The sequence below is a fragment of the Ranitomeya variabilis genome, chromosome 4 (assembly GCF_051348905.1).
Source record: "Ranitomeya variabilis isolate aRanVar5 chromosome 4, aRanVar5.hap1, whole genome shotgun sequence".
Classification (NCBI taxonomy): Eukaryota; Metazoa; Chordata; class Amphibia; order Anura; family Dendrobatidae; genus Ranitomeya; species Ranitomeya variabilis.
Genome location: NC_135235.1, coordinates 660,782,691 through 660,808,419, shown reverse-complemented (window position 1 = coordinate 660,808,419; position 25,729 = coordinate 660,782,691). Strand labels below are relative to the sequence as shown.

Here is a 25,729-nt window from a genome sequence, read left to right as displayed (position 1 = left end):
CAAAGTCATTTTGCAAGAGCAGAAGGTCCGTGGGCCTCTCACTCTTCTGAAAGAACAATTGGAGGGAGATATCGCAGATACTGGAACACCCATCATTCCCTACGTTCTAGAGTTCAGAGACTGTCTCGCCCAGCTAGCTACGTTGGCTAATTAACATCAGCGAACGGCCCAGTCCAGTCAAAAAGCTTGGTATGACCATAAAGCCAGGACCCGGGAATTTATGGACAAGTGCTCATGCTTATTGCAACTCCTGCCACTGTACAAGGAACTATAAACGATTGAACAATGTGGACTAAAGTGAGCAGGCCAGAGGTCTGTGTAGGCCTCATGGCGTGCTCACTTATTAAGAGGGGGGAGAGGTTGTAATGGTGCGATATGTTATGTGGGTATCATTTTGTGTATATTTATATTTTACTGATTATCATGTTGTTCTCTTGTAGGATGAGTTATTTGCCATCTGATATCAGCCCCCACAGTTCTGTACTGTTATCTCTCCACAGGGTCAGTGACTAATGTGGTTTGCTAATATGCTAATGACATATTGAACTAGCTTGTTGAAATAATGAGCCCCTGCGACCCCCCCCCCCCCCTAACCTGTGAATGAGGAGGGAGACTTAAAAAATCAGGAAGGTGAAACACAGATCAGTCTTGTGTGGAATGATAATGTGAACACGGCACGTCAGAGAGAAGGGGAAGCATAGGGACCATTTTTTATCCTCCGTCTGCTGGATTATTGGACTCTCATCTCCTTTTACATTTATCCGGTTACTGAACTGCATTCGGCTTCTGGACTATCTTATCCTTTGTGTGGTGGATCGTATATAGACCTTTCGTGTTTTTGCCTAAATAAAGCTTTTGGAATTGTTCACTATTCTCTTGCTCTGTTGATTGTGTGGTATCGGAGAAGGACTGCGTGACAATTGGTTATCCTTAAATTAATTTATCTAGAACATAGTATAAGGCAAATGCCACACCAATGTGGTAGTTGGACTAAACATGCACAAATCTTCAACTTACATAAGCAGAGAGGGGAAAAAGATGATCAAACAGTCCAAAGTATATAGGAAAAAAAACTAACAACTTTATTGTACAAAATATATTAGGAAATATTGCAACAACAGTGAAACACATACATGAATATAAAATACTAATGACAGGCAAGATCCATTAGGACCATGGGTAAGTAATAAGAATGTTTAAAGGTATGTATAGAAACACATAGTAAATACTATTTTAATAAAGGTATGATGTCAGAATAGCATTGTAACATATCATATCATTTATCTAAGAGGCTTGTGTCTATCAGATTGTCTGATGGCTACCATTTAGTTCAAGTCAAAGCCCACTCAAGATTAAATTAGTTATATGGCAGCATATAAATAGTGGCTATATCCCAAGGCAGTAAAGTGCAATAGTGCAAGTAATGGACCATTTACTGTATATAAGGTGAGGGCTACTTAGATAGACCTATTAAATACCATACCTAATGGATAACACCAGTAAGGACCTAGGGGATCTGCCTGTCCGCCCCTACACGTGTTTCGGATGGCACCTTCTTCAGGGTGTGCAGTGTATTAACACATGCCGGACTATATACATACGCGAGCGTCCCGGAAGTAGCGTTGCCGCAGACCGGAAGTGACGCATCGGTCACCTCGGCAACCGCGACCCCAGCTGGTGCCTGTGTCATGCAGCAGGAGGCTTCAGGAACGCGCAATGCCCCACGTGACCTGATGCCCCGGGCTGCATAGAGACACGGGAAGTCGGCGGGGATGGCGGAGACATGGCGCGCATGCGTACTGCCCACGGCAGCGCTATCGATTTGTGACAGGAATATATACTATATAACAGTGCCACAACAATGTCATTGATTTAACGTGGGGATCTTTTAGATGTATCTATTTCTCTCCATATCTCACTTTTGAGCCTCACCATGTATTAGATCTAACAACCATCAGAGTGGGAAACAATAATAGTAACATCATACAAAATCCTAGACATATCACGATACCCGCAGTTACATATCATTATGATGGGATTATAGCAAAATTATCAAATAGTATATAATTCCACATATGTCCAGAGCAAGAGAAATAACATGGTGTTGCAACAACTTCACCCATATGGAGTTGATGTCATGCATATTGAGAGTCCATTTATTGTCCCAAATGGTGGCACATTTGCATGGATGGTAGAGAATGTCAACATTCTGTCACATGATACGAAATGCATATCCGACATAGTTAATAGACAAACAGTAATGACCTATAATAAAAAACAGGCGTCGATGGACCTCGTCCTCTCTTGGACGCGTTATATTGATGACATTCTCTTGATCTGGCAGGGTACCCCTGTGGAGTTACATGAATTTTTGACTGGTCTGAACAGCAATGATCTCAACATTCATCTCACACATACATCTGACATGACGTGGGCGCCGGCTGGCATCCCGGTTGCCGAGGTGACGGATGCGTCACTTCTGGTCCGCGGCAGTGCTACTTCCGGGATGCTTGCATATTATATACCGTATATACTCGAGTATAAGCCAAGATTTTCAGCCCATTTCTTTAGGCTGAAAGTACCCCTCTCGGCTTATACTCGAGTCATTGTCGGTGGGGGAGGGGGAGCGGTTGCTGTCACATACTCACCTGCTCCTGGCACGGTCCCTGCATCTCCGATGGTCTCCGGGCAGCTCTTCCTGTGTTCAGCGGTCACATGGTACCGCTCATTAAAGTAATGAATATGGACGCATATTCAATACTTTAATGAGCAGTACGTGACCGCTGAACATAGGAAGACGCTGCCAGCTCCCGGAGACCATCTGACAGTGAGAAGCTGCCAGGGACCTCACCGGGAGCAGCTGAGTATAACAGGGGAGGGTCAGCATTCAGATATTCACCTGACCCCATTCCACCGCCGGGTGCCGCTCCGTCTTCTGCCTGTGACTGTTCAGGTCAGAGGGCGCGATGACGTAGCTATTGTGCGCCCTTCTGCCTGAACAGTCAGATTCGGAAGACAGAGCGGCGTGCGGCGGAACGGGGAAGGTGACTATCGCAAGTGCCGGGGGCCTGTGCGACGAGAGGAGAGTATGTGATTTTTTTTATTTTAATCTCAGCAACAGCATATGGGGCATAATGTATGGAGCATGTTATGGGGCATAATGTATGGGGCATAATGTATGGAGCATGTTATGGGGCATAATGTATGGAGCATCTTATGGGGCATAATGTATGGAGCATCTTATGGGGCATAATGTATGGAGCATCTTATGGGGCATAATGTATGGATAGAAAAACAAAAAACAAAAAAGACCTAAAAGATGACTTTTCATATTAATATTTAAAAGTTACAAAAAACTAAGCCAAAAAACTACGAAAATAGCAGGGAATTTTGGAGGGTTTAATCCAATGCTAGATTAATAAGCCCAACTACACACAGTATATGTGTCTGTAAAAGACAAAAATAGTCAGACTTTTGATATTACACTATGCAAGGAAAACAGACTTGGGAGGATAGATAGTGCCTTCACCTAATAAAGTCCCTTCCTTGCAGCGGAGGATGGCACCCTGGGGAACGATATGGCGCCCCCCGCTCAAAGTAGACTAGCCCTAGGAGACCCTACCAAGATATCCCTATCAAAGCCACCACCAAACACATAAATAGAAAGTGGCATTTAACTAGTTAATAGGCGCGGGCAGATCGCGATTCTGCCCGCGCCTATTACGGGCACATGTCAGCTGTTCAAAACAGCTGCCATGTCCCGGCTTTGATGCGGGCTCACCGCCAGAGCCCGCATCAAAGCGGGGCTTCTGACCTCGGACGTACTATCCCGTCCGAGGTCAGAAAGGGGTTAAATCACAGAGATATGTCACACAAAATACTTTTAATAGGTAACATTTCCCACATGTCTACTTAACATCAGCACAATTTTGGAACCAAATTTTTTTTTTTGTTAGGGAGTTAAGGGTTAAAAGTTGACTAGCAATTTCTCATTTTTAAAACACCATTTTTTTTTAGGGACTACATTACATTTGAAGTCACTTTGAGAGGTCTATATGATAGAAAATACCCAAGTGTGACACCATTCTAAAAACTGCACCCCTGAAGGTGCTCAAAACCACATTCAAGAAGTTTATTAACCCTTCAGGTGTTTCACTGGAATTTTTGGAATGTTTTTTTTTTTAAAAAATGAACATTTAACTTTTTTTTCACAAAAAATTTTCTTCAGCTCCAATTTGTTTTATTTTACCAAGGGTAACAGGAGAAATTGGACCCCAAAAGTTGTTGCGCAATTTGTCCTGAGTACGATGATACCCCATATGTGGGGGTAAACCACTGTTTCAGCGCAAGGCAGAGCTCGGAAGGGAAGGAGCGCCATTTGACTTTTCAATGCATAATTGAGTGGAATTGAGATACGACGCCATGTCGCGTTTGGAGAGCCCCTGATGTGCCTAAACATTGAAACCCCCCCCCCCCACACAAGTGACACCATTTTGGAAAGTAGACCCCCTAAGGAACTTACCTAGATGTGTGGTGAGCACTTTGACCCACCAAGTGCTTCACAGAAGTTTATAATGTAGAGCCGTAAAAATAAAAAAATCATTTTTTCACAAAAAATATCTTTTCGCCCCCAATTTTTTATTTTCCCAAGGGTAACAGAAGAAATTAGACCCCAAAAGTTGTTGTGCAATTTGTCCTGAGTACGCTGAAACCCCATATGTGGGGGGGAACCACCGTTTGGGCGCATGGCAGAACTTGGAAGGGAAGGAGCGCCATTTGACTTTTCAATGCAAAATTAACTGGAATTGAGATGGGAGAGCCCCTGATGTGCCTAAACATTGAAACCCCCCACAAGTGACACCATTTTGGAAAGTAGACCCCCTAAGGAACTTATCTAGATGTGTTGTGAGAACTTTGAACATCCAAGTGTTTCACTACAGTTAAAAACGCAGAGCCGTGAAAATAAAAAAATCACTTTTTTTCCACAAAAACTATTTTTTAGCCCCCAGTTTTGTATTTTCTCAAGGGTAACAGGAGAAATTGGACCCCAAAAGTTGTTGTCTAATTTGTCCTGAGTACGCTGAAACCCCATATGTGGGGGGGAACCACCGTTTGGGCGCATGGCAGAGCTCGGAAGGGAAGGAGCGCCGTTTTGAATGCAGACTTGGATTGGTTTGCAGGCGTCACGTTGCATTTGCAGAGCCCCGATGTACCTAAACAGTAGAAGCCCCCCACAAGTGACACCATATTGGAAACTAGACCCCCCCAAGGAACTTATCTAGGATGTGTTGTGAGAACTTTGAACCCCCAAGTGTTTCACTACAGTTTATAACGCAGAGCCGTGAAAATAAAAAATATTTTTTTTTTACACAAAAATGATTTTTAGCCCCCCAAATTTTTATTTTCCCCAGGGTAACAAGGGAACTTGGACCCCAAAAGTTGTCCAATTTGTCCTGAGTACGCTGATACCCCATATGTTGGGGTAAACCCCAGTTTGGGCACACGGGAGAGCTCGGAAGGGAAGGAGCACTGTTTTACTTTTTCAACGCAGAATTGGCTGGAATTGAGATTGGACGCCATGTCGCGTTTGGGAGCCCCTGATGTGCCTAAACAGTGGAAACTCGCTAATTCTAACTGAAACCCTAATCCAAACACACCCCTAACCCGAACATGCCCCTAACCCTAATCCCAACCACACCCCTAACCCCAGCACACCCCTAACCCCCAACATACCCCTAACCCTAATCCCAACCCTAACCACACCCCTAACTCCAACACACCCCTAACCCTAATCCCAACGGTAACCCTAACCACACCCCTAACTCTAATCCCAACCCTGATCCCAACCGTAAATTTAATCCAAACCCTAACCCTAACTTTAGCCCCAACCCTAACTGTAGCCCCAACCCTAACCCTAATGGGAATACATTTTTTTAATTTTATTATTTTTCCCTAGCTAAGGGGGTGATGAAGGGGGGTTTGATTTACTATTTATAGCGGGTATTTTAGCGGATTTTTATGATTGGCAGTTCTAACACACTAAAAGGAGCTTTTTATTGCAAATAGTTTTGCGTTTCCACATTTTGAGAGCTATAATTTTTCCATATTTTGGTCCACAGAATCATGTGAGGTCTTGTTTTTTGCGAGACGAGTTGTCGTTTTTATTGGAACCATTTTCGGGCACATGAGATTTTTTGATTGCTTTTTATTCCTATTTTTGTGAGGCAGAATGACCAAAAACCAGCTATTCATGAATTTCTTTTGGGGGGACATTTATACCGTTCCGCGTTTGGTCAAATTGATAAAGCAGTTTTATTCTTCGGGTCAGTATGATTACAGCAATACCTCATTTATTACATTTTTTAGGTTTTGGTGCTTTTATACGATAAAAACTATTTTATATAAAAAATAATTATTTTTGCATCGCTCTATTCCGAGGACTATAACTTTTTTTTCTTTCCGCTGATGATGCTGTATGTTGGCTCGTTTTTTGCGGGACAAGATGATGTTTTCAGCGGTACCATGAATATTTATATCTGTCTTTTTGATTGCGTGTTATTCCACTTTTTGTTCGGTGGTAAGATAATAAAGTGTTGTTTTTTGCCTCGTTTATTTTTTGTGACGGTGTTCACTGAAGGGGTTAACTAGTGGGACAGTTTTACAGTTCGGGTCGTTACGGATGCGGCGATACTAAATATGTGTACTTTTATTGTTTTTTTTTTATTTAGACAAAGAAATGTATTTATTGGAACAATATATATTTTTTTTTACTTCCACCTCCCTGCAGGACCCGGAAGGGGCCCCGTGGCCATTTTGGATCCGGGGCCTGCAGGGAGGAGATGCTCGGTACAACGCGAGCACATCGTGTTGTACCGAGGGTCTCAGGGAAGCACTCAGGGAGCCCCCTCCCTGCGCGATGCTTCCCTATACCGCCGGAATGCTGCGATCATGTTTGACGGCAGTGTTCCAGGGGTTAATATGCCAGGAGCGGTCCGTGACACATGCTCACAGAGGATCGCTTATCTTTGGAAGCACTTAGCCACTGCTGGTGCCCAACTTTTATGGACATTTGAGCCTGTATCTGGGCCTGTTGGCCACTGAAAACTCCCCTGATGAATCTCCGTGATTGGAGAGGAAACGCGTAGGGAGGCGTTTTTTGAGATATTTTGAAGCTGGGGGTGTCCATAGCTAGGCTTACTTGGGCCTGTCCTTGTAAGGACAGGAGCTATTGCTGGGGCACGACAGGGGTTTAGGGAAAAGGTCCCCACATCCCCTACCTCAGTCTGCTATCGTGGACCCTCCCTGGACCCTGCATAACTATTGTGGGGATCCTCCTGTCTGCAATTGGTGAGACCATACCAGTTTTTTATTAGAGCACAGTTTTCGTCATGAGCACTTGTTTTGTTATGTGTATTTAGTTTGTCCATTTTAATCATATAAGTAAAGGTTATGTTTTAATATTGGGTTAAACTCTTTTGGCTGCCGTAAATTATCTACCCTAAGAGGTGTGCAACAGTTCAGTCCTCTGAGCTGAAGGCTGAATATGCATAATCTATGGAGCATCTTATGGGGCATAATCTATGGGGCACCTTATGGGGCATAATCTATGGAACATCTTATGGGGCCATAATCAACCTTTATACAGCAATATATGGTGCAAATGTATCTATGGAGCATCTTATGGGGCCATTATTAATCTTTGTGCAGCATTATATGGGGCATATTTTATTATGGAGCATCTTATGGGGCCCATCATAAACTTTATGGAGCATTATATGGGGCGTATTTTGTATGGAGCATCTTATGGGCCATCATGAACTGTATGGAGCATTATATGGGGCTCCTGATTCAATATGGATATTTAAAAACACAACCTACTGATGTCTCAATTAATTTTACTTTTATTCGTATCTCTTTTTATTTTAGAAATTTTCCAGTAGCTGCTGCATTTTCCACCCTAGGCTTATACTTGAGTCATTAAGTTTTCCCAGTTATTTGTGGCAAAATTAGGGGTCTCAGCTTATAATCGAGTATATACGGTATATATACTATTTGATATTTATATTATAATTCTGCCATAATGATATGTAACTGTGGGGTATTTGTGATATATGTCTGGGACTTTGTATGATGCTACTATTACTCTCTCTAAAGGGTGTTATATCTAATACATGGTGTGGCACAAGAGTGAGATACGGAGAGAGATAGATACATCTAAAAGATCCCCATGTTAAATCAATGACATTGTTGTGGCACTGTTATATGGTACTAGATGGTGGCCCGATTCTAACGCATCGGGTATTCTAGAATATGCATGTCCACGTAGTATATTGCCCAGCCACGTAGTATATTGCCAGTTACGTAGTATACTGCCCAGTGACGTAGTATACAGCACAGAGCCACGTAGTATATTGCACAGCGACGTAGTATACAGCACAGAGCCACGTAGTATATTGCACAGCGACATAGTATACAGCACAGAGCCACGTAGTGTATTGCCCAGCCACGTATGTCACAGGTTAAAAAATAAAAAATAAACATATACTCACCTTCCGAGGGCCGCTTGCAGTCCAGCTTCCGGCAGGCGCGCTGGACCTGTGATGACGTCGCGCTCAAGGTTAATAGCTGCGGTAACGTAGTGAGTTACCCGTGGCATAACGCGGTCCGTTACCGCTGGCATTAACCCTGTGTGAGCGGTGACTGCGGGGAGTATGGAGCGGGCGCCGGGCACTGACTGCAGGGGAGTAGGGAGGGACTAATCGGACTGTGGCCGTCGCTGATTGGTCGCGGCAGCCATGACAGGCAGCTGGCGAGACCAATCAACGACTTGGATTCCATGACACAGAGGCCGCGACCAATGAATATCCGTGACAGACAGAAGGACAGAGACAGAAAGACGGAAGTACCCCATAGACAATTATATAGTAGATGTATTTCTGTCCATCTCTCACACATCGATAGCGCTGCCACGGGCAGTATACATGCGCGCCTTGTCTCCGCTATCCCCGCTGACTTCCCGTGTCTCTATGCAGCCGGGGGCATCAGGTCACGTGGGGCATGGCATGTTCCTGATGCATCCTGCTGTATGACGCGGGCGCCAGCTCGCTACGCGGTTGCCGAGGTGACGGATGTGTCACTTCCGGTCCTCGGCAACGCTACTTCTGGGACGCTCGCATATATATAGTCCGGCATGTTTTAAATACACTGCACCCCCGGAAGAAGGTGCCATCTGAAACGCGCGTAGGGGCGGACAGGTGGATCCCCTTGGTCCTTACTGGTGTTATCCATTAGGTATGGTATTTAATAGGTCTATCTGAGTAGCCCTCACCTTATACACAGTATATATTCCATTACTTGCACTATTGCACTTTACTGCCTTGGGATATAGCCACTAATTATATGCTGCCATATAACTAATTTATATAATCTTGAGTGGGCTTTTACTTGAACTAAATGGTAGCCATCAGACAGTCTGATAGACATAAGCCTCTTTGATAAATGATATGATATGTTACAACAGAGGTGTCAAACTGCATTCCTCGAGGGCCGCCAACAGGTCATGTTTTCAGGATTTCCTTAGCATTCCACAAGGTGCTGGAATCATTCTGTGCAGGTGATTAAATTATCACCTGTGCAATACAAGGAAATCCTGAAAACATGACCTGTTGGCGGCCCTCGAGGAATGCAGTTTGATACCTCTGTGTTACAAGGCTATTCTGACATCATACCTTTATTAATATAGTATTTACTATGGGTTTCTATACATACCTTTAAACATTCTTGTTACTTATCCATGGTCCTAATGGATCTTGCCTGTCATTAGTATTTTATATTCATGTATGTGTTTCACTGTTGTTGCAATATTTCCTAATATATTTTGTACAATAAAGTTGTTAGTTTTTTCCTATATACTTTGGACTGTTCCCTTTTCCCCCTCTCTGGACTGTATGCAGAAGATCTACCTCACTAGCATGGATTGAAATATTGGAAAACAACAACTTCAGGCATGCACCAGTAAGTGACTTTTTTTCTTTATTTTCACCAGCCACATTGCACGAAGGCAGATCTTGCAGCACTAGTCTCAATTTGCTTTCTAGCACGGCACCTTAATTTATTTTCATTTTTTGTTTTAAAAGAAATTGAAATGTCAGGATAAAGGGAAACTCTGCGGGAACTGTACAGAAATTCACACTTGGCCTCACTGCACATTTACTGTTGTCAATCATAAAAGTGAAGTTCGGCCAGAAAGACTGGACCTGGTCTTGAAGGGACCATATGAGCAAATTCAGCAGCAAAGAAGGGAGAGAAGGTAGATTCATCCAATAGGATATCAGGGTTCTAGGAAGGTAACAGCATCATTACCCTCCGCTTTCTGTTACAGGCCCATCATAATATTTTTCTTCAAACGATTTTTTAACTTGTCAGTACATTCTACTTTTGAGGTTATTTGTCTTTGCAGTTTACAGATATGGGCAGGTTACGGTCAGCATCTCCTAATTTCAGGGGGTAGGTGGATCTTCCAGACTATATGTTCTACAGAAAAGGGCTTTTAATGCCCAAAGTCATTTGAACAGTTTTGGAGAATGTTGTGATCTAGAGACAAAATGGTGATGACATGATTGTGACATGGCTGGACTACACCACCGATAAAGCAGCCACAGCCGGTGACTGATAAGAATCTGTGACTTATCTGCATTTAGTGGTTACTACTCACCTGGGTAGTCATATGTAGGAATCTCCTGTTTACACCGCTCATCACCCCTCACATGTGTCTGTGCAGTATTAATATGGGTCAGATCTTCACCCTGAAACAAATATTGTAAAAGTCACCGACAGATGGAGAAGTTACATCTATGATCAGTTCTAATCCTGCCATCTCCACCATTCTAATTACACAAGTACACTGTGTTCCAAATTATTATGCACAAAGAGTTTAGGAGTGATAAGGTTAGAATTTTTTTGTTTGTCATTTAAACTCATTGATGGTGATGTGTGTCAGGGCTCTTTATATCACTGAAAGCAATTGCAGATACCTGTGCACATTAGTTTGGCAGGTGTGTCCAAATAAAGGCAAGACTACTTAAGAAGGCTGTTCCACATTATTAAGCAGCCTACATTTATTGCCAAAATGGGAAAGAAAAAGGATGTGTCGGCTGCTGAGAAGCAACAAATTGTGGAGTATTTAGGTCAAGGCATGACTACAATCAACATTGCCAAGACACTTCATCGTGATCATCGCACAATCAAGAAGTATGTAGCTGATTCCCAGCACACACGTGTGCGTGCTAATAAGGAAAAATTGAGGACTCTTTCCAACAGGCAATTGCGTAAGGTTAAAAGAGCAGCTGCAAAAATGCCTTGTCATAGCAGCAGACAAGTTTTTGAAGCTGCTGGTGCCTCCAACGTCCCCAGAACAACAAGATGCAGGGTCCTTCAGAGGTTTGCAGCTGTGCGTAAGCCATCCTGTCGACCACCTCTATCCACTGCACACAAGCAGAAACGGCTCCAGTGGGCCAAACGATACATGAAGACTGACTTCCAAACTGTTTTGTTCACCCATGAGTGCTGTGCAACACTCGATGGTCCAGATGGATGGAGTGGAGGATGGACACCCCATGAAAACACGGCTAAGGCGCCAACAAGGAGGAGGTGGAGTAATGTTTTGGCCTGGAATCATGGAGAGAGAGATTGTCGGCCCCTTTATGATCCCTGAAGGGGTAAAGATGAACTCCATAATCTATGTGGAGTTTCTAAAACAACACTTCCTGCCATGGTTCTAGAGGAAGAACCGTGCTTTCCGCAGCAAGATCATTTTCATGCATGATAATGCACCGTCTCATGCTGCAAAAACACATCTGCATCTCTGGCTGCTATGGGCATAAAAGAGAACAAACTTATGGTGTGGCCACCATCTTCCCCTGACCTCAACCCCATTGAGAACCTCTGGAGCATCATCAAAAAGAGCGTCTATGATGGCGGGAGGCAGTTCACATCTAAGCAACAGCTCTGGGAGGGTGTTCTGTCCACATGCAAAACAATTGAAGCAGAAACCATCCAAAAACTGACAAATTCCATGGACGAGTTCAGAAGCTTCTTTTGAACAAGGGGTCCTACGTGCAAATGTAACATCACCTAGAATAAAGTTTTCACTTGAAAACTGTTTGATTTCATTTTGTAATAAGCTGATAATGCTTATAACTTCACAATTGACCATTTTTTTGTTCAAAATAAAATAAAAAAAAAAAGGTTGAAAACTCTGCTGTGCATAATAATTTGGAACATGCATTTTGAGTGTTTATTTTTTTTTTTTTAAATATACTGTTTTCATAGGCATTTTTTTTCCAAAACATTGCAATTATAATAGAATAGTAGATGACTGGAAAACAACAATGACTGCAATTCAGATAGGTAATTTAGAGAAAATATGAGGAAATATTATTTGCATAATAATTTGGAACACAGTGTATAACACATATAATAGGCAGGGAGGATGGACAGGGAGTCTCCACCTGGGTAGTATCCAGCTGGAATCCAAGCGAGTTTGCTAAAATGTGTCTGGTGGGTGCCAAGCCGGCTGGTGCATTCAGCAAACGTTTCCGGCACACCGACCAGTTACAATGAAAAAAGTTTATTTGGACATGATTAAAAATAAAACAATAAAAACAACCTGACGTGTTTCTGGCGCAAATATGCGCCCTTAGGCTACTTTCACACTAGCGTCGGGCTCGGCCCGTCGCAGTGCGTTGGGCCGAGGTTACCGACGCTAGCTTTGTATACGCCGCACAACGGGGGCAGCGGATGCATTTTTCCAGCGCATCCGCTGCCCCATTGTGAGGTGCGGGGTGGTGGGGTCAGAGTTCCGGCCGCGCATGCGCGGTCGGAAAAAGCGGACCGTCGGTGGCAAAAATGTTACATGTAGCGTTTTTTTGTGCCGACGGTCCGCCACAACATGGCGCAACCGTCGCACGACGGTTGCGACGTGTGTCAATCCGTCGCAATACGTCGCTTAATGTTAGTCTATGAGGAAAAAACGCATCCTGCAAGCACTTTTGCAGGATGCGTTTTTTCGGCAAAATGACGCATTGCGACGGATTGCAAAAAACGCTAGTGTGAAAGTAGCCTTACTCAGGTTGGTTTTATTATTTTTTGTTCAATCGTTTATATTGAATTTTCTTACATACCAAACAAACATTTTACAAGAAACATAAGAATCCCGGCCACGCATGGCCCTAACAAAGGCATTGTTTATTTTTAATCATGTCCAAATAAACTTTTTCATTTTAGTTGGTCAGTGTGCTGGAAACATATCCTTTCCTTTTCCAAAACATATAATACTGGTGGATAAAACAATACTGAGCACAAGACCTTCACAGCCGTGTACACATCATAGGGGAGATCTCATGACACCTTCTCTCCATCTACCTGATGATCCTGAGGAATATCAGGATTTTCTTCTTTACAGTGCTGTGGAAGAAGAGGATGGGGACATCTCTCTGGTGTTGTCCGCTTACTGGATAGATCTGGAGGAAACACATATAAGGACTGAATTCATTCTTTACATACAGATAATTATAGCCTGCTTGTATTTAGTCCTATTACCTGGTGATGTGAGGGGCTGGGGAACCTCCATCATGACGTCCTTGTACAGATCTTTATGTCCTTCTAAATACTCCCACTCCTCCATGGAGAAATAGACGGTCACATCCTGACACCTTATAGGAACCTGACACATACAATGATACTGTCATCCCCCTGATTCCTTCATAGAGTTAATGTATAATGTCCCAGCAGTGTCACCTCTCCAGTCAGCAGCTCAATGATCTTGTAGGTGAGTTCTAGGATCTTCTGGTCATTGATGTCCTCATGTATCAGGGGGTGAGGTGGAGGCCCTGTGATTGGGCTCAGGCGTCTTCCCCATTCCTCAGACACAGGGGTCTGACAGTGCTCACTAGAGGTCTTCTTCACTACTGTATAATCCTGGTTATAGAGAGACACATTAATAAATCTCACTACAGACATTTCCAGAGTCCTCACCTCCCCAGTTCTGTCCATCTGTTATTCCCATAGATAAGAATGATGTAATGTGACTTCATCAGAATCTCTCACCTCTCCAGTAATCCGGAAGAGGATCTCTAGGGTGAGGTGTAATATCCTCTCCACCACCTTGTCTCTGCCCATATCCATACTTGATGAGTAAATCAGGAAAATTTTCTTATATGGAAGATCTTCACTGACAGGATCTGATATTGTAGAGTCCTGAATGAGAAGAAGATGCGCCAATGTAACATCATAAAAATCCTATGTAATAATACAATTATTGGAGATTATAAGGGGAAACATCTCAGAAGATAGAACATGTAGGTGTTGTATTTTGTAATCTTGTGTGGACTGGAATATAAGTTGAATTTCTGACTAAGACATTTCCTCCATGCTTCCAATCAGTGGTTGATCCAGCTTCTCTCCAAATAAAAGGGAACTCTGGTAAGGAAGGGATGGCAGAGACTTTTTTGATGCAGAATCCGCATTCCATTCTCTGAACCATAAGGCCCTTCTGATCGTGATGGCATTTGCCGCTGACCGAGCAGCACAGCTAAGGCTACGTTCACATTTGCGTTGTGCGCCGCAGCGTCGGCGCCGCAACGCACAACGCAAACAAAAACGCAGCAAAACGCATGCACAACGCTGCGTTTTGTGCCGCATGCGTCCTTTTTTTCATTGATTTTGGACGCAGCAAAAATGCAACTTGCTGCGTCCTCTGCGCCCGGACGCGGGCGCCGCAGGGACGCATGCGGCGCAAAATGCAAGTGCGACGCATGTCCATGCGCCCCCATGTTAAATATAGGGGCGCATGACGCATGCGGCACCGCTGCGGCGCCCGACGCTAATGTGAACGTAGCATTACCGCATCCAAAGATGCGTGCACCAGGTAATCTCCTGCCTGAGAAATCTGGATGGCCAGATGCACTGCCTCAGGTGGAAGATTACTGCTCTGTATGGAATTAGCCAAGGTCTCTGACCAGAAGACCATTGCTTTAGCTTCCCACACTGCAGCGAAAGACGGATAGAGAGCCGAGCCTGATGCTTCGAAGACAGAAAATTTGGCTCGCTCTATCTGCAGGTCCGTGGGATTTTTAACCCTTTTCTGACATGTGACGTACTATCCCGTCGAGGTTGGGTGGGCCCGTATGCCCACCGACAGGATAGTACGTCATAGCGATCGGCCTGACTATCGCAGTTGACACCCGGCACTATGTTCCAGGAGCGGTCACGGACCGCCCCTGGCACATTAACCCCTGGCACACTGCGATCAAACATGATCGCAGTGTTCCGGGGGCATAGGAAAGCATCGCGCAGGGAGGGGAATCCCTGCGGGCTTCCCTGAGACCCTTGGTACAATGTGATGTGCTCACGTTGTACCGAGCATCTCCTCCCTGCAGGCCCTGGATCCAAAAAGGCCGCGGGGCTGCATCCGAGTCCTGCAGGGAGGTGGCTTACCAGTGCCTGCTCAGAGCAGGTGCTGGGAAGCCTCTCTGCAGTGCACGTCAGATCGCTGATCTGACACACTGCACAGCAAAGTGTCAGATCAGCGATCTTACACTATAACATGATGCCCCCACCCGGGGCAACGTGAGGGTGCTTTCACACTAGCGTCGTACAACGCACGTCGCAATGCATCGTTTTGGAGAAAAAACGCATCCTGCAAAGTTGCCCGCAGGATGCGTTTTTTCTCCATAGACTTGCATTAGCAACGCATTGCCACATGTCGCATCTGTCGTGGGACGGATGCATCGTGTTTTGGCGGACCGTCGGTACCAAAAAACGTTGCATGCAACGTTTTTTGGTGCGTCGTGTCCGCCATTTTCGACCGCGCATGGGAGGCCGGAACTCCACCCCCTCCTCCCCGGAGCTCACAATGGGGCAGCGGATACGTTGTAAAACTGCATCCGCTACCCCCGTTGTGCTTTATCACAGCATGCGTTGGTACGTCGGCACGACGCATTGCGTTGTGCGTCGTACGACGCTAGTGTGAAAGTAGCCTTATAGTGTAAAAAAAAAAGTATTCAGATGTGTAAAAAAAAATTAAAAAAAATTCCTAAATAAATAAAATAAAGAAATATATTTATGGTAACAATATTTTATCTAAAGAAAAAAACAAACTATAAAAGTACACATTTAGTATCGCCGCGTCCGTAACGACCCGACCTATAAAACTGTCCCACTAGTTAACCCCTTCAGTGACCACCCTGAAAAAAAAAAACGAGGCAAAAAACGCTTTATTATCATACCGCCAAACAAAAAGTGGAATAACACGCGATGAAAAGTACGGATATAAATACACATTGTACCGCTGAAAACATCATCTTGTCCCGCAAAAAACGAGCCACCAAACAGCATCCTCAGCGAAAAAATAAAAAAAGTTATAGTCCTCAGAATAAAGCGATGCAAAATAATTCTTTTTTCTATAGAAGTTTTTATCGTATAAAACAACCAAAACATAAAAAAATGATATAAATGAGGTATCGCTGTAATCGTACTGACCCGAAGAATAAAATAGCTTTATCCATTTTACCAAACGCGGAAAGGTATAAACGCCCTCCCCCAAAAGAAATTCATGAATACCTGGTTTTTGGTCATTCTGCCTCACAAAAATCGGAATAAAAAGCGATCAAAAAATGTCAATTGCCCGAAAATGGTTCCAATAAAAACGTCAACTCGTCCTGCAAAAAACAAGACCTAACAAGACTCTGTGGACCAAGATATGGAAAAAATAAAACTTTCAAAACGTGCAATAAAAAGCGCCTTTTAGTGTGTGACGGCTGCCAATCATAAAAATCCGCTAAAAAACGCTATAAATAGTAAATCAAACCCCCCTTCATCACCCCCTTAGTTAGGGAAAAATTAAAAAAATGTATTTATTTCCATTTTCCCCATCAGGGTTAGGGCTAGGGTTGGGGCTAGGGTTAGGATTACATTTACGGTTAGGATTAGGGGTGTGTTGGAGTTAGGGGCGTGGTTAGGGTTGGGATTAGGGGTGTGTTGAGGTTAGGGGTGTGGTTGGGGTTAGGGGTGTGGTTGGGATTAGGGGTGTGGTTGGGATTAGGGTTTCAGTTAGAATTGGGGGTTTCCACTGTTTAGGCACATCAGGGCTCTCCAAACGCAACATGGTGTCCCATCTCAATTCCAGTCAATTTTGCATTGAAAAGTCAAACGGTGCTCCTTCCCTTCCGAGCTCTGCCATGCGCCCAAACATTGGTTTACCCCCACATATGGGGTATCAGCGTACTCAGGACAAATTGCACAACAACTTTTGGGGTCCAATTTCTACTCTTATTCTTTTAAAAATAAAAGATTGGGGGGCAAAAAGATCATTTTTGTGAAAAAAATATGATTTTTTAATTTTTAAGGCATTATAAACGTCTGTGAAGCATTTGGTGGGTCAAAGTGCTCACCACACATCTAGATAAGTTCCTTATGGGGTCCTTCCAAAATGGTGTCACTTGTGGGGGGTTTCAATGTTTAGGCACATGAGGGGCTCTCCAAATGCAACATGGCGTCCCATCTCAATTCCAGTCAATTTTGCATTGGAAAAGTCAAATGGTGCTCCTTCCCTTTCGAGCTCTGCCATGCGCCCAAACAGTGGTTTACCCCCACATATCGGGTATCGGGTACTTAGGACAAATTGTACAACAACTCTTGGGGTCCAATTTCTCCTGGTACCCTTGGTAAAATAAAACAAATTGGAGCTGAAGTAAATTTTTTGTGAAAAAAAGTTAAATGTTCATTTTTTTAAACATTCCAAAAATTCCTGTGAAGCACCCGAAGGGTTAATAAACTTCTTGAATGTGGTTTTGAGCATCTTGAGGGGTGCAGTTTTTAGAATGGTGTCACACTTGGTTATTTTCTATCATATAGACCCCTCAAAATGACTTCAAATGTGATGTGGTCCCTAAAAAAAAAAATGGTGTTGTAAAAATGAGAAATTGCTGGTCAATTTTTAACCCTTATAACTCCCTTACAAAAAAAATGTTTTGTTCCAAAATTGTGCTGATGTAAAGTAGACATGTGGGAAATGTTACTTATTAAGTATTTTGTGTGACATGTCTCTGTGATTTAAGGGCATAAAAATTCAAAGTTGGAAAATTGCAATATTTTCAAAATTTTCGTCAAATTTCCATTTTTTTTTTCACAAATAAACGCAGGTAATATCAAAGAAATTTTACCACTATCATGAAATACAATATGTCACGAGAAAACAGTGTCAGAATCACCAGGATCCGTTGAAGCGTTCCAGAGTTATAACCTCATAAAGGGAAAGTGGTCAGAATTGTAAAAATTGGCCTGGTCATTAACGTGCAAACCACCCTTGGGGGTAAATGGGTTAATGGATGATCCATCCGGCAGGGAAAGAAAGGGTTTTGGATGCCAGGCGAGACACTGGCGGGTCTACTGCAGGAGATCCAGCCCAATCTTTCCTTAGATCAACTGTGAAGCGTTTATCCGGTCGCTCCCTGTGCTGATAACTATAGCCCGAAAATCCGGGTGAATGGCAAATGGTCTGTGAGGGCGTTTATTCCTATTGAAGGACACAGCGTGATCTGGCACAGAGCCAGAGTCTTCATCAACCTTCAGAGTCTGGTTGACAGCCTCAATCAGTGAATCCCCCATTTTCTGAAAATCTGGTGAATCCGGATCCAAGGAGACGTCCGATTCATACTCAGAATCGAGTTCGCTACAAACCTCTGGAGAGGGAGAGCGAGAAACGGAGCTCACGGACTCCAAAGCACGTGACTGCTCAGGTGACGTACTACAGATCGGTTTTCTAGACGCCTGTGCTTTTCAAGAGTGCTTGCTGCTAGCCAATGGCCCCCTTGTAGGGGAGGATCCATCTATGTCAGTCATGTGAATGCCACGATCCACAGAAGGAAAAAGGAAGGATTCAATCGCTTTGGCCAGAGAAGCCATGGATTGCAACATTGATGAAACCCACTCAGGGGGACTAAGTACACTGGGCTCGGTGGCAGTGGGGGGCTCCTGAGTGTATTTGGGGTCACAGGCTTTGCAGAGCATCGAACTCAGCTTTAGGAAATGCAGACTGGCAGAAGTTATATGAAGTGAAAAAGACTAATAGTCTTATCAGTTTTCTTTGGTGCTTTAGGCAGGGACATGATGTACCCCTCTATGTGCCCCTGTAAAAGGATTCCTACAGAGTATGGGATACAGCAGAGGTGCGGGAGTGATAGTGCATCACTCCCTTACCCAGATCCTGTGTCCCATCTCTTCTTTGCAGTGTGGCACTCCTGATGTGGTTAGCGCTGTCTTCAGCGCTGATGCCTCCAGATCCTTGTGCCAGGAAGCCGCTTCCGGATGCCAGCGTGTGTCCAGAGGAGGCAGGGGAAGGCAAAAGATAGCCACCGAGGTCTGCATAGTGGGCAGAGCCGCCAGAGTCTCCGGCTGCGGCCTGCACAAGGCCAAAGCTGGGGGCTAAATTTCTTAGGCTTTTTATGCAGTTTGGAGCCTCCTGATGGCTGGGCGTAAACCTGCAGTCCTGTGTCACAAAATATTATTAATGAGGAAAGGCGCTCTATATTCAAAACACCCCCCACATGCAGCCAAAGCAAGTGACATTACACATTATCCTGTACTGCAACATGTAACTTCACCTCCTTCCCCACACACAAAACACCCCATTCCCCACATCAGCCTCCAGCAAGCAGCAACAACCCCCACCTTCCCCACGCAGACTCCCAGCACGCAGCTACATGCAAGTGACAGGTCCCCTTCTTTCCCATGCAGCCCCCCAGCATGCAGACCAACAGGCAGGGCCGTATTTGGCCTTTATGCTGCCCTAGGCACTTTTCATGGTTGCGCCCCTTACTGACGTCACACACTGAGTCTGTGCACACGCCATCTATTTAAGGCAGATGCACTCTGTAAAACGCTTTAAAAAGCGCTAACAAACACAAAAAGAATGAACGCCTGCACTTGCTGTACACAGGTTCAGTCTTTTGAGCGTTTTTTTAACACCTTCAGCTTCTCAAAGTCATCTATAGGAATATGCCCCCCAATCCCTATTCTAAAGTGTCAGCCACCCCCAAATCGCCAGCCTGCATAGCACCAGTCTCCAGGTGCTGGCTGGCAAATTTTAGCCTTGGGGGCAAGCACAGCAGTGGCCCATGAGTAGCGGCCCATCGTTAAAAAGGTTGTCCGATCTTAAGCTTCAAGTCTAAAGTCACTATACAGTATGTGAATCCTCACATCATGTGCACTGTGCGCTGTGAGGATTCTCTGGTACTGGTGGTGGGATCAGGCAGTTATATGATGCAGGGACAGAACCACCACCAGTACTGTAGATGAATGCAGGGTCAGAACCATCATCAGTAGATGAATGCAGGGTGAGAACCATCATCAGTAGATGAATGCATCGATACATCCACCATCAGTAGATGAATGCAGCGATAAAACCACCATCAGTAGATGAATGCAGCGATAAAACCACCATCAGTAGATGAGTGAAGGGTCAGAACCACCATCAGTAGATGAATGCAGGGTCAGAACCACCATCAGTACATGAATGCAGCACCATGCTTATTATGTTGGTCAATTTCAGTGTTAGATCAGCCCCATGATACACTTGTATGACATGAACATGTACCTCCCAGTATGTCCTTAACTATGGTAAGGAGATACTGGGAGTTGTTGTTACCTTCGTCATCAGACTGTGGACCATACAGGAACCTCACCTACTTATGAGATGTACTAAGCCCATTGGGGCTAAACTTTTTGGGTGTTGGCCAGTGATCCGCAGCCCCTGTCCTCACAGGGCATGATTTTGTATTTTTGTGTGTTTTTTAAATGTTTTTAATATTTTTGTGTGGTTTACATATAGTCTAATAAATTTTGATATATTTTTTATGGTGATCCCTGCATGAATGCATGACGGTCACATGTCTGCTCCATCTAAAGTGCTGCCGGCTTTTGAACGTAGGTGATTCCTCATGTGTTGATTGAACAGTGCGGAATCACTGAGTCCAATATATTGTACAGGTGACAATTATCTGGCAGAGACGGAGCGTCGCCACAAAATAAATAGACATGCTGCAGTCTGTAAAAGACGAGCCGCACATGTGTCTCCGCAGGAAAGCCGGAGGCGTCACTGCATGCATAGTGGAGATGGGATTTCATGAAATCCCATCCACTATGCTGTAACATCTGGACGCAGTGGGTGTACATAGCATCCAACACGCAGTGGGTACTGAACGGGGGAACGTACCCACACACTCTCATACACACACACACACTCTTAGGGCTCATACTCACATGCGAGAAACTCGGACAGAGTCTCGCATGTCAATACCCGGCACTGCACCCGGCACTCAGGAGCGGAGCTGTAGTGTCGGGTATTGATGTGTCAGACTTGTCCTAGTTGCTCGCATGTGAGTATGAGCCCTTACACACACACAAACTCATATAGACACACACACAATGCCATGCGGCTGCCCTCATGGACTACTAACACCATGGCCCATTCCCTATACACAGCAAATGACAGATCTCTAATGTTGAGCAGCTCAGTATCTGCTCCTCATTGGAGCGCTGCTCATCATTCTTCAAGCCGGCCGCTGCGTCCCTGCCTCTTCTGCCCCGCTCCACGTTGCCAGCAGCAGCAGAGTGATGAGGTCGCAGCATGATGACCTCATCACTCTGCTGCACGCTAGGCCACGGCACGGGAACAAGCTGCTCCAGACTCTCCCGTCACCAGTATATAGCTGCTGCAGACTCCCCCCCCTGTCACCAGTATATAGCTGCTGCAGACTCCCCCCGTCACCAGTATATAGCTGCTCCAGACTCCCCCGTCACCAGTATATAGCTGCTGCAGACTCTCCCGTCACCAGTATATAGCTGCTCCAGACTCCCCCCTGTCACCAGTATATAGCTGCTCCAGACTCTCCCGTCACCAGTATATAGCTGCTGCAGACTCCCCCCCCCCCCTGTCACCAGTATATAGCTGCTCCAGACTCCCCCCTGTCACTAGTATATAGCTCCTCCAGACTCTCCCGTCACCAATATATAGCTGCTGCAGACTCTCCCCTGTCACCAGTATATAGCTGCTGCAGACTCTCCCGTCACCAGTATATAGCTGCTCCAGACTCTCCCGTCACCAGTATATAGCTGCTCCAGACTCCCCCCTGTCACCAGTATATAGCTGCTCCAGACTCTCCCGTCACCAGTATATAGCTGCTGCAGACTCCCCCCCCCCTGTCACCAGTATATAGCTGCTCCAGACTCCCCCCTGTCACTAGTATATAGCTCCTCCAGACTCTCCCGTCACCAGTATATAGCTGCTGCAGACTCTCCCCTGTCACCAGTATATAGCTGCTCCAGACTCCCCCGTCACCAGTATATAGCTCCTCCAGACTCCCCCGTCACCAGTATATAGCTCCTCCAGACTCTCCCGTCACCAGTATATAGCTCCTCCAGACTCCCCCGTCACCAGTACATAGCTGCTCCAGACTCCCCCGTCACCAGTATATAGCTCCTCCAGACTCTCCCGTCACCAGTATATAGCTCCTCCAGACTCCCCCATCACCAGTATATAGCTGCTCCAGACTCTCCCGTCACCAGTATATAGCTGCTCCAGACTCTCCCGTCACCAGTATATAGCTCCTCCAGACTCCCCCGTCACCAGTATATAGCTGCTCCAGACTCTCCCGTCACCAGTATATAGCTCCTCCAGACTCTCCCGTCACCAGTATATAGCTCCTCCAGACTCCCCCGTCACCAGTATATAGCTGCTCCAGACTCTCCCGTCACCAGTATATAGCTCCTCCAGACTCTCCCGTCACCAGTATATAGCTTCTCCAGACTCCCCCGTCACCAGTATATAGCTCCTCCAGACTCCCCCGTCACCAGTATATAGCTGCTCCAGACTCTCCCGTCACCAGTATATAGCTCCTCCAGACTCCCCTGTCACCAGTATATAGCTGCTGCAGACTCCCCCCCGTCACCAGTATATAGCTGCTCCAGACTCCCCCCTGTCACTAGTATATAGCTCCTCCAGACTCTCCCGTCACCAGTATATAGCTGCTGCAGACTCCCCCCCCCCGTCACCAGTATATAGCTCCTCCAGACTCTCTCGTCACCAGTATTTAGCTCCTCCAGACTCCCCCGTCACCAGTATATAGCTGCTCCAGACTCTCCCGTCACCAGTATATAGCTCCTCCAGACTCTCCCGTCACCAGTATATAGCTTCTCCAGACTCCCCCGTCACCAGTATATAGCTCCTCCAGACTCCCCCGTCACCAGTATATAGCTGCTCCAGACTCTCCCGTCACCAGTATATAGCTCCTCCAGACTCCCCTCTGTCACCAGTATATAGCTGCTGCAGACTCCCCCCCCGTCACCAGTATATAGCTGCTCCAGACTCCCCCCTGTCACTAGTATATAGCTCCTCCAGACTCTCCCGTCACCAGTATATAGCTGCTGCAGACTCCCCCCCCCGTCACCAGTATATAGCTGCTCCAGACTCCCCCGTCACTAGAATATAGCTCCTCCAGACTCCCCCGTCACCAGTATATAGCTCCTCCAGACTCCCCCGTCACCAGTATATAGCTGCTCCAGACTCTCCCGTCACCAGTATATAGCTCCTCCAGACTCTCTCGTCACCAGTATATAGCTCCTCCAGACTCCCCCGTCACCAGTATATAGCTGCTCCAGACTCTCCCGTCACCAGTATATAGCTCCTCCAGACTCTCTCGTCACCAGTATATAGCTCCTCCAGACTCCCCCGTCACCAGTATATAGCTCCTCCAGACTCCCCCGTCACCAGTATATAGCTGCTCCAGACTCTCCCGTCACCAGTATATAGCTCCTCCAGACTCCCCCGTCACCAGTATATAGCTCCTCCAGACTCCCCCGTCACCAGTATATAGCTGCTCCAGACTCTCCCGTCACCAGTATATAGCTGCTCCAGACTCCCCCGTCACCAGTATATAGCTCCCCCAGACTCCCCCGTCACCAGTATATAGCTCCTCCAGACTCCCCCCTGTCACCAGTATATAGCTGCTCCAGACTCTCCCGTCACCAGTATATAGCTGCTCCAGACTCCCCCGTCACCAGTATATAGCTGCTGCAGACTCCCCCCCCCCCCCGTCACCAGTATATAGCTGCTCCAGACTCCCCCGTCACTAGTATATAGCTCCTCCAGACTCTCCCGTCACCAGTATATAGCTGCTGCAGACTCTCCCCTGTCACCAGTATATAGCTGCTCCAGACTCCCCCGTCACCAGTATATAGCTCCTCCAGACTCCCCCGTCACCAGTATATAGCTCCTCCAGACTCTCCCGTCACCAGTATATAGCTCCTCCAGACTCCCCCGTCACCAGTATATAGCTGCTCCAGACTCTCCCGTCACCAGTATATAGCTCCTCCAGACTCTCCCGTCACCAGTATATAGCTGCTCCAGACTCCCCCGTCACCAGTATATAGCTCCTCCAGACTCTCCCGTCACCAGTATATAGCTGCTCCAGACTCTCCCGCCACCAGTATATAGCTCCTCCAGACTCTCCCGCCACCAGTATATAGCTCCTCCAGACTCTCCCGTCACCAGTATATAGCTCCTCCAGACTCCCCCGTCACCAGTATATAGCTGCTCCAGACTCTCCCGTCACCAGTATATAGCTGCTCCAGACTCCCCCGTCACCAGTATATAGCTCCTCCAGACTCCCCTCTGTCACCAGTATATAGCTGCTGCAGACTCCCCCCTGTCACTAGTATATAGCTGCTCCAGACTCCTCCGTCACCAGTATATAGCTGCTCCAGACTCCCCCCTGTCACCAGTATATAGCTGCTCCAGACTCTCCCGTCACCAGTATATAGCTGCTCCAGACTCCCCCGTCACCAGTATATAGCTGCTCCAGACTCCCCTCTGTCACCAGTATATAGCTGCTCCAGACTCTCCCGTCACCAGTATATAGCTGCTCCAGACTCCCCCGTCACCAGTATATAGCTCCTCCAGACTCCCCTCTGTCACCAGTATATAGCTGCTCCAGACTCCCCCCTGTCACTAGTATATAGCTCCTCCAGACTCTCCCGTCACCAGTATATAGCTGCTGCAGACTCTCCCCTGTCACCAGTATATAGCTTCTCCAGACTCCCCCGTCACCAGTATATAGCTCCTCCAGACTCCCCCGTCACCAGTATATAGCTCCTCCAGACTCTCCCGTCACCAGTATATAGCTGCTCCAGACTCTCCCGCCACCAGTATATAGCTCCTCCAGACTCTCCCGTCACCAGTATATAGCTCCTCCAGACTCCCCCGTCACCAGTATATAGCTGCTCCACTCTCCCGTCACCAGTATATAGCTGCTCCAGACTCCCCCGTCACCAGTATATAGCTCCTCCAGACTCCCCTCTGTCACCAGTATATAGCTGCTGCAGACTCCCCCCTGTCACTAGTATATAGCTGCTCCAGACTCCTCCGTCACCAGTATATAGCTGCTCCAGACTCCCCCCTGTCACCAGTATATAGCTGCTCCAGACTCTCCCGTCACCAGTATATAGCTGCTCCAGACTCCCCCGTCACCAGTATATAGCTGCTCCAGACTCCCCTCTGTCACCAGTATATAGCTGCTCCAGACTCTCCCGTCACCAGTATATAGCTGCTCCAGACTCCCCCGTCACCAGTATATAGCTCCTCCAGACTCCCCTCTGTCACCAGTATATAGCTGCT

At 46.0% G+C, this 25,729-nt stretch overlaps 1 protein-coding gene across 2 annotated transcripts in view; it reads right to left on the bottom strand.

Moving 5' to 3' along the window:
- LOC143767514 (uncharacterized) overlaps window positions 1-25,729 on the bottom strand; it is a 54,282-nt gene that overhangs the window by 9,987 nt on the left and 18,566 nt on the right. For both annotated transcript variants that reach the window (XM_077255913.1, XM_077255912.1), the window contains exons 2-6: window positions 14,107-14,256; window positions 13,798-13,977; window positions 13,600-13,723; window positions 13,423-13,520; window positions 10,715-10,805 (exon numbers count right to left, since the gene is read on the bottom strand). In XM_077255913.1, coding sequence (XP_077112028.1) covers window positions 10,715-10,805; window positions 13,423-13,520; window positions 13,600-13,723; window positions 13,798-13,977; window positions 14,107-14,184 — 571 coding nt within the window. In that variant the 5' untranslated portion in view covers window positions 14,185-14,256. The remainder of the gene's footprint in view (window positions 1-10,714; window positions 10,806-13,422; window positions 13,521-13,599; window positions 13,724-13,797; window positions 13,978-14,106; window positions 14,257-25,729) is intronic.